Source organism: Sarcophilus harrisii, chromosome 5 (genome assembly GCF_902635505.1).
Source record: "Sarcophilus harrisii chromosome 5, mSarHar1.11, whole genome shotgun sequence".
Taxonomy (NCBI): domain Eukaryota; kingdom Metazoa; phylum Chordata; class Mammalia; order Dasyuromorphia; family Dasyuridae; genus Sarcophilus; species Sarcophilus harrisii.
Window position 1 is genome coordinate 152,772,488 of NC_045430.1, and position 9,546 is coordinate 152,782,033.

At 41.4% G+C, this 9,546-nt stretch overlaps 1 protein-coding gene across 3 annotated transcripts; it reads right to left on the reverse strand.

Annotated features, from left to right (window-relative positions):
* Positions 1 to 742: 742 nt before the first annotated feature.
* Positions 743 to 6,557, reverse strand: SMUG1 (single-strand-selective monofunctional uracil-DNA glycosylase 1). 3 transcript variants are annotated; one of them, XM_031938812.1, is made up of 3 exons: positions 6,322 to 6,557; positions 3,593 to 3,894; positions 743 to 2,004 (listed from the first exon to the last, which is right to left on the reverse strand). In XM_031938812.1, exons 2-3 carry the CDS (start codon positions 3,881 to 3,883, stop codon positions 1,474 to 1,476), a joined length of 822 nt encoding a protein of 273 aa, XP_031794672.1. In that variant the 5' UTR covers positions 3,884 to 3,894; positions 6,322 to 6,557; the 3' UTR covers positions 743 to 1,473. The 3 variants fall into 3 exon arrangements, with proteins under 3 accessions (XP_031794672.1, XP_003771560.2, XP_023360547.1); XM_003771512.4 differs by lacking the exon at positions 6,322 to 6,557 and adding an exon at positions 5,827 to 6,299; XM_023504779.2 differs by lacking the exons at positions 3,593 to 3,894; positions 6,322 to 6,557 and adding an exon at positions 3,137 to 3,585.
* Positions 6,558 to 9,546: the final 2,989 nt, after the last annotated feature.

Here is a 9,546-nt window from a genome sequence, read left to right on the forward strand (position 1 = left end):
AATTTCAATACCTCCCCATTTTTGACAAGTTTGAAAATAACCCTGGACTTAGCTTGTCTAATCTTTCCTAGAGGGATGGAGGAGGCTGCCAAATGGAGATTTAAGTATCTTTAACATTTGGCTAGCAGTTGTGATTTATTTCCCAGGAACTAGACAGGCTTTTAATTGGGACATTGTTTCCAGAATGTGAGGAGAGAATCCTTTATGGTTTCTGTGGCAAGATCATTAGGGTTTCTGCTTACTACTCATATAAGTTTAACTAGCTCTTTTCCTAAAAGAAAATAAACGATTCCAAGACTTAATTGGCCCAGGAGACTAAAGCTCAAATATCATCTCTGCTGATGCAGCCTTTAGTATAGTAACTGGGCATTCCCTGGTGACCTGTTAGAAGAGATTCACCCACAAGGAGTCAGGGACTTTGGTGGATATCTCAAGGTCACCTGAGTCCCCATTTGGCTCTGTTGACTACATGGATTTCTACATGGAGGCCAAAGGGACCATGTCTACTCAAGCTGAGTGCTGTAATATCTTTGTGGAAAATCCTTTCTATGCTATGCTAAACAGATTTCTTTTCATTAATTGCTGAATATCCTGAATGTCCCGTTTTGCCTCAAGATCCAATCTATACTAACAGAAACTAGTGTGAATCAGCCTGTTATACACGGTCTCCCTTAATCCTACAGAACAAAAACTGCCAGGAGCCTAAACTTCTTGAGAGACAAACAAAAAAGGAAACAGCAAAGAGGGATTAGAGATTTAATTGCATCCAGAATAAAGTTTTCAGGCTAAAAAAAAAGTTTTCCTAGAGGTCATGAGATCCACCTGAGCAGAACAGTTCTTTACCAAAAAGTATGAATATGAAAGTATTTTGTTATAAAAGATCTTCAAGAACAGAAATGTCTCCTCTTGGTAGTGCATTTCAGTGCCTCCAACTCTCCAGAGTCAGAAAGCCTTCTCCAAATGTAACCTTGATCTCTCCTTTGCAATAATGCTCATTTCTCATACCCTTATCCTAAAAAGGCAAGACCAAAGTTTTCTAGAGATAGACATGGCTTCTGGTTGGGGTCTCTCTCTGAGAACAGAAAGTTAATCCCCTGTATATGCTAATATCATCACCAGAAACCATTTAGCTAGACCACCAAGGAGGAGGAAGAGATAGAAAGTATGTTATCTGGGAAAGTGTGTACTTGGCAAGTCACTGTAGTGTATTCCAAAGAGGAATGACTCAAAGGAGAGAGGAAGCACTGAAGTAGAAGGGAGAGTGAGATAAATAGTGTTATGGCTGAAATAGTGTAAAGAGTTCAGAGAATAAAAGTGACCGTTTTCCAGCTCCCTAGACGGGATTTGCAGGATGTTATATGTATAAATAGCACCTTATTACACATATGTTCAACACAGCATGGAATTTCTATGCCTGAGAATAATGGTTTTCTCTACTGTCTTCAACTCATGAATGGGCACACTTTGGTTACATCATTCAACTGTCAGCAGAGGCATGAGGCCCAACTCCTTCAGCCGTTCTCTGGCCACAGCCTCCCATCCCCGGTTGGCCTGTGGGCTTCGAGGAGAAGGGTGCAGGAGCCCTTCCACCTGAACCTCAGGCACAATGTCTGCCAGTGCTCGGCGAGCCCGTTGTTCTGCCAGCCGCCCCACTCCTACCACCAGGCGAACACCCAGAAGTTGCACCTGGCGTCGAAGAGCAGTGTCACAGGCTCCCAGGAGCTGCTCCCTCTGTTTGGCAGGCAGATCCGCAGGGGTGAGATTGCGCCCAGAAGGGGCCAAGAAAAGAAGAGGGCATAGATTGTGGACAAAGCAGTGTCTGAAGAAGGTCTCAGGTTGCCCACAGAGGGCACGGAAAAAGCCCCAAAAGCGAGCACCGCTCACCTCTGACTGGGGGCACTGCAGCCCCAAGATTCGCCGCTTGGGGTGTTCCTCGGGTGGGGTTAACACTGTCCCCACAATGCCCAACCAGTCCCGGACCACAGATACTTCCCCAAAAGGCACCTGGGAAGAAAGAGAGACATGAGAACCACAAGGTTAGCTACAGAATACCATGGTTATGGTATAATTTCCCCTTTCTACTCTCCCTGAGCAATCTAATCTCACATTTCTATCCACCTCCCTGGAAGGTAGGAAAGCAGAGTGACTGGGTTCTAGAAACTACCTGGCTTCTCTACTCCAATTTCCAAGAAGAACTAAAGGGTTCATAATTCTTGCCAACATTTTATTGCAGGAAATTAGCATAAATACTAGTCTATGAGTATTTCTAGATCCTTGGTTCCAGACAGGACTGCATTAAAGTTACCTAGGACATGAAGCTGGGAAAAGAAGTCAGGACTGGAAGGATTCAATGTAAAATGATGGGTGGCATATATATATATATATATATATATATATATATTAGATATAGATACATATACATATATCTATTTATACACACATATTATGTATGTTTAAATGTACATGAATACATGTGTATAAGAATATGAGTATATAAACCTACACACACACAGAGCAAAACTGATCACTCCTCCATCACCTTCCTCCTAGTTCTCAAACCTCTAGGTGCTAAAACTTGTCCCTGGAAGTTGAGAGATATCTACTGTAGCTTCCTCCTCCCACTGACCTCTGGAGCTGGGCTCCCTTTGTTATACTGTGATCTTCTGAGTCATGGTATAACAGCAAGGATCGAGGAGAAGAGGGGGAAGGAATGTGTATATGGCCTAATGCCCACATAGTCTAAAGCTTTATTTTTTCAGAAGCAAGATTTTTTTCCACAGGGATATGAAGGAGTAGGGATGGGGAGAAAAGGCAATACCTTATTTCTAAGATTATTGCAAGAAAATATATTTTGTAATAAAATGCATTTTGTCAGTGGGGAAAAAAATAAAAGGAGTTGGGGATAGGGAGAAGCAGGCAGTTCCTGGGACCCAGACAAGGAGAGTGGGTAGTCATTTATTATTATTTGAAATCAGTAAAAATGAATAAGACTTCTGCTCTAGAGATCACACCCTCAAATGATTGCAATCCCTTCTAAGAGGGCATTTACTCATCTTAGAAAATGTGCAGTCATTTTGACTTTTCAGCAGTAACTAATATAATTGATGCCAGTCCAATATCCCCCTCTGTCTCTTACCTCCATCCTTCCCTATTTGAGCTCCTCTTTTTCTCTTTGAAAAGAACTGAGTTCTTTCTCAGGATTCCCCCTCAGGAGGGAGAAAAAGAATGAAAGGTTTTTCCTCTTTTTCCCTTTTTCTTTTTTAGACCTAAGAGGGGGCAGAAATCAAAGTGCAGCAATGGGGTTGATGAGGTAAAAAATATGTAAGTAAAGGTTTCCAGGGGCAATTAGTAAATTTAAAAATTAGTTAAAAAAAAAAAAAAGGTGAAATGGAACCATAGCTAATAAGCTTGGCTATCAACCATCTGTGAAATAGAAAAAGTATCTAGAGTGACATATTTGCCAAAAGAATGGGGGACTGTGTTCACAGATTCTCTACCTGCTTCAAATATGTACATGTTTTTCCCATATAACCCAGGTACCTGGATCACCAATTCTTCTCCCCTCCCTACCCCACTTCCCAGATCCCCTCACCCCAGTCTGGGCCATGCCAAAGGGCCCTGGATTCATGCCCAAAAACAGCACTTCCTTGGGACCTTGGCAGTATTTGGTGACATAGTTCTGATGAAGCTCCAAGGCATATTTCAAGGGATTATAAATAAAGCCCACAGGCTCTGAGAACTGTAGCTTGTCCAGTTCAGCATTCAGTCTCAATTCTTCCTCCAGGAAATCCTGGGCTATGTTGGAAAGACAGCAGGGAAACTTCTGCAAACCGGGTAAAGATTCCTCTAGGGAGCCCATTGGGGAGGCCAGTAGCTTGGCCATGCTACTATCACCTGGGAGAGAAAGAGAGATTCCCATAATTCACTCATACACTAGCAAACCCCCACATGACAGAGTTTCATGGCCTCCATGTAGAGCTTTCCCACTCTATTCCATCTGACTTACTTTCCCCCTGGACCACCATCTTATCTACTCACTTCCGTTGCTTTTCTTTTCTACATCCCATAGACTACCAGTTTGCTATAACAGAAAAGTTTCCTCTCTTGAAGCTCTTATGGAAGCCCTGGCCAAACCCTTCTCTAATAATCAAATACCTTCTAGTTTTAAATATTAGAAAAGTAAGGGTGTGTCCTAGAAACAATGAAAGGTGCAACAGTTGAAAGTGGGGAAAGTTTTCCTTAAAAAAGGAACGGATATACTGATCTACAGATTTGAGAGGATGGATCTTAAGATAGTCTTATAATCATTGCCATTACCCTTTCTCTCTCCTGAAAGACCTTCCTCCTAATAACTTCTTTCCTATACTCAAGAACCAGAAGTGGCCAACCTCTTCAGTTCAAAAGGCTTGTGCCCTGTCTTTAGTGATTCCTTAACTTTCCCTCCACACAATTTGGAAAAATTCTTGTACTCATGCAATACTAAAGCACCACTACATCCAGACAGACCTGCTAAGCAGCAAACAGGTAGGTTAAAGTGCAAGTCTAATCATATCACCCCCTACTCAAAAAACTCCAATGGCTCCAATTGCTTCTAGGATCAAAATTAAAAAAGAATTCACAACTTGGCCTCTTCCAACCTTTCCTAAAAGCCTTTAAAATTTTTTGGTAAGATTCCTTCTTTTTAGTACGAATTTAAATATCAACATCTTGATATATATAAAGAACAAAAACAGAAACCACAAAATTCTAATATTTAGTTTGGGGTTATTAAAAATGTACACTTTCATCATGTTGGAACTAAACCGCTGGCCGGCCTGTGTGCCCTTCTTTGTGTTCTCTGTGTGGCCTGTTAATGTTTCGTTGACACTTTTTAAAAACTTTCTTCTTTTTTTCCGTTATGACTACCACCAACCCACATCCCCAACACAGTTCTCTGCCTGCTAGTCCATCCCCTCTACGAGAAGGTAAGAAGTCTGCTTCATCGCCGAGGCTTATTGACCTGATCAGAATTAAGCTGCTATCCCAAAGAGATTATAAAGAAGGGAAAGGGACCTGTATGTGCACGAATGTTTGTGGCAGCCCTCTTTGTAGTAGCTAGAAACTGGAAACTGAATGGATGTCCATCAGTTGGAGAATGGCTGAATAAATTGTGGTATATGAAAATTATGGAATATTACTGTTCTGTAAGAAATGACCAACAGGATGATTTCAGAAAGGCCTGGAGAGACTTACACGAACTGATGCTGAGTGAAATGAGCAGGACCAGGAGATCATCATATACTTCAACAACAATACTATATGATGACCAGTTCTGATGGACCTGGCCATCCTCAGCAATGAGATCAACCAAATCATTTCCAATGGAGCAGTAATGAACTGAACCAGCTATACCCAGAGAAAGAACTCTGGGAGATGACTAAAAACCATTACATTGAATTCCCAATCCCTATATTCATGCACACCTGCATTTTTGATTTCCTTCACAAGCTAATTGTACAATATTTCAGTCTGATTCTTTTTGTACAGCAAAATAACGTTTTGGTCATGTATACTTATTGTGTATCTAATTTATATTTTAATGTATTTAACATCTACTGGTCATCCTGCCATCTGGGGGAGGGGGTGGGGGGTAAGAGGTGAAAAATTGGAACAAGAGGTTTGGCAATTGTTAATGCTGTAAGGTTACCCATGCATATAACCTGTAAATAAAAGGCTATTAAATAAAAAAAAAAAAAAAAAGAATTAAGCTGCTTTTCTTTCCATATTATTTATATTTATGCAGCCTGTATGTGACGCGCAAGTTCTCCCCTATTTCCCCAGTCTCACCGTCCTCCCCAAGCACCCCCATCCTGGCCTGCTTCCTCAGCATCTTCCGTCTCCGTGCTTTGGGGATGACCCATACTCCCCATCCTCCCGTCATGCTCCTCGGGGTCTTGGTGTCCTTCCAAACTCAAGGCAAAGACCACGCCCCCACATGAAATGCGGGCCCAACGTGGCTTCCCACGGCACTAACTCACGTTTCGGTAACACTAACGGCTGCAAGGGCTATTTCCATTTTACAAATGAGGAAACTGAGGCTCAGAAAGGTTAGCAGAACTCCTAGAATTAAACCGAAGTCTCCAGACTCGGGATGAGAGCGCCCTTTCCGCCCCTGTCCTTCCCCCAAGCTCATTCCATCCATTCAGCCTCATCTGCCTTCCCTTCCCAAGAGATTTCCTCAATTTTCCCCTGATTCCTCCACCGCGTCACACCGAGAGCGCAGAGGTTCTCCAACCTTCCGTCACCTCTCCAAATCCCAGAAGACAAAGGTTCCGCTCTCACCTGGAAAGCCAGCACTTAGTCTCCATGAAGAGTCCGGATCCGCGCGGAGAACACTGGGTGATGTAGTCCGTACTGCCCATGGAGAGGGCAGGACTGGGGGAGGCGACTACAGGTCAACTCAGCACTTCCGCTGGAAACATTGCTTCCGATTCCTGGAGAGCCTGAACCACAGACCCAAGGCATGCTGGGGGTTGTAGTTTCCTTATTTCTTTATATTTCTCACTTTTTCCCCCCTCTTAATCTCCTTTTTCTCTCTTTCTTTGTCTCATCAAGTCCTTTTTTTATGCTATTCCATTCCTTTCTTCTCTCTTTTTTCTCTTGTTTTCTTCCTTCTCTCCTCTTCATTTTTCCATTTCCCTTTCTTTCACTACTTTGTTATTTCCTCTCACTTCTCCTTCTTCCTTTCCCCCTTTTTACTGAAATGTTCTCTTCCTCATTCCCACCTATTAGAATCGTTGGATTCCACCAATATTTTGCTCCAGTGACACTTTCTTGATCTCCTTTCATGCCCATCCCTGAGCTGCCAAGCCCTCTCTCCAGAAACTACGCCCTACATTTTGTATGAATCCTGCATATGCATGCACAAGTACTTGTCTTCCCTTCCTTTAGAGTATCAGCTCCTTGGGAGCAGAGACCGTTTCATTTTTGTCTTCGTTTCCCTGGAGTCTAACAGTGCCTGGGACATAATAGATGCTTAATAAATGCTTCTTGATTGATGGATTGATTGCTCTATTACTTTTTAAGTCAAGCACCCTTTCTTAGACCCAGGCTCTGGTCTTTTAGGTTATAAAACAATCTGCCTTTTCTCTTTTTTTCGTTTCTCTCTCATTCTATGATTCCATCCCTGCCTTGTTCCCTCTTTGTTTTTGTCTCTGTATTCCTCCTCCTTTTCTCACTGTTTTCTCTTCTCCTAATTTACCTTCATCTTCTCTCTCTCTCTCCCTCTGTCTCTTGTGAGTAATGAGAATTCTGTTCCCCATGTCTTGTTGGTGTGTCCCTCAGCCTCTGAGAAAGAAACGGACCCTAGTAAAAGACTAGCCTCATAACACATTTTGAAACTATAAAGGACAAGGATCCCTTCTTCCCCTGATCAATACTCTTTAAAGGTCATACTACTAAAACCTTTGTCTCCATATTGGATAGGCCTTCCTCTGGAGGCTTTTATAGGCCCTTCTCCCTGGATCTCTCTCTCTCCTGTGTTCTTTCCTCATGGTCTGTGAATCAGACATATCCATGATAGAAAAAACAAGACACAATTTATTGGGGGTTGTTGACTTCAGAATAGCCTCCCCCTTCCTTAAAAACAAAAATTTTAATAAGTCATTCATATTCCCCATTCTCCACCCCTCACCCTCCCTGTTTATCCCTCCCCACCATCCTAGCCGTCCATCCTGGCATCTTTGGGATGGAGATTCTGAAGTGAACTGATTTTTTGTTGTTGTTGTTGTTAGTCACTTTCTCTCTGTTTCTGTCTGTTTCTCTTACTCTCTGACTTAATCACTAAATCCAATTTTTTTTCAGTCCTCACTTTCCTTAACCTTTCTGCTGTTTTTGAAACTGTTGGCCTGAGATGTCCTACATGCTACCAGTAACACTCCTGGGTGTGGCTGAACAATGTTAATATGTTATTGGGAAATATTTAACAAAACAAACTAAAATGAACATAGATAATGTTAATATGTGGTTTTCAAGTCAATATGCAGTCTTCAGAGACCCTTATGTGTGATTTAGTTTATGGGTAGGGAACATGTCTGGCCCTGCCAAGCAACTATAGATAATTATGAGCTAAAAGCTAGTTACAATAACCTCTCATTGCTTGAGTCTTTAAGTTGATAATATTGTATGGCCCATGAATGATATTACAAATATCCAAATGGCTTTTGGCAGAAAAAAAAAGTTCCTCACCCCTCATTTAGTGCGTCCATTTGTACATGAGAGAAAAGACAGAAGGAAAATGTGTATTCTCTGCTCCTCCTAAACCATCTCTGAATGGTTTGAAAGTATAGTTTACTTACTCCTATTTTTGCCCATTGACAATGAGTAAGAGACAATGAGCATCATCTGGCAATGGTAGGGATTGAAAATAGACATAGATCTTCAGTGGTACAGGAAACATGAGATTAGGGGAGCTGGGGTAATGGAGAGATACTTGAATTTTAATTCTACCTGTGCGACTATAAGTACTTCTTTCCTTTAGCCTTTCTGGTAATAGGAGTGATGTAGATTGAACATAAGCAGGACTTGTTAATAAGCATGAGATACTGGGTACAATCAAAACATGCCTCCCTGGGTATTCCACTTTTGTAATCACTGTGTATTTATCCATTTATTTATTGGCTAGTTCAATTCTTTCTGAAGATAGAGAGATGATCTTAAAGGATGTTTCATCCTGAAGGCCTTATGTAAAATAGGAAACATAATACTTATATTTTGGACTTTATAGGGGAAAACATTTTGCCATATTAAAATGTTATTATTAGTTGTATTGAGCGAGAGCTAATTATTTGACTTTTCTTAGCTTCAGTTTCTTTACATCAAACATCTATAAAAGCAGGCTTAGCACATTGCTCTAAGGACTGGACCCTTGAATTTCCTCACTACATTAGGATTTAGAATTGGGAGGGACCTTGAAGGTGATCTCAAATCCTTCATTTTACAGATGAAGAAACAAAGAATGGCCCAAGTTTCCATGGGTGGTAAATGATAGAGGGAATATTTGAATCTTGTTCCTCTGACGTCTGAGCAGAAATGTTCTTTCTGCTGCCTGGTCTTGGACTTGAACTTCATTTTTCTAAACTGTAAAATAAGAGATTTAGACTATTTGATCTCAAACACCCAATTCTAGATCCTTTGGCCATACGATCCTTAAAGAAGATTCTGCAAGTTCTCCAACTCCACTGATGAGGATTGGAGCAGCTGGTGGAGGAGAGAGTAATGAAATTATACTTCCAGACACCTGATGGGGTACAATGGAAAATCATCTCCATTGCCCCCATTAGAGAAAAAGAAATAGCTTTCAAATTAAAGTGTTAGCAATTATCAAGCACCTTCCTCTGGAAGAAACATTTCAAGGAAAGCTATGACATTTTTACTTGCAGTCATATCCCTGCAGGGAGTACAGATTAAATGATACTCATACTCTGCAGTAGGAGAAATCACTAGCAGTGATGAAGGAGCAAATGATAGCAGCCAGAGAGTGAAAGAAATCGTCAATAAATTCTAACT

Bases quoted from the DNA above. Each gene is read 5' to 3' on its own strand.
- SMUG1 (XM_003771512.4), bottom strand. From the start codon at position 5,920: ATGACGGGAGGATGGGGAGTATGGGTCATCCCCAAAGCACGGAGACGG. The intron at 3,895-5,826 runs GTGAGACTGGGG...TTTCTCTCCCAG, and splicing joins GGGGGTGCTTGGGGAGGACG to GTGATAGTAGCATGGCCAAG. The intron at 2,005-3,592 runs GTGAGGGGATCT...CTTTCTTCCCAG, and splicing joins TTGGCATGGCCCAGACTGGG to GTGCCTTTTGGGGAAGTATC.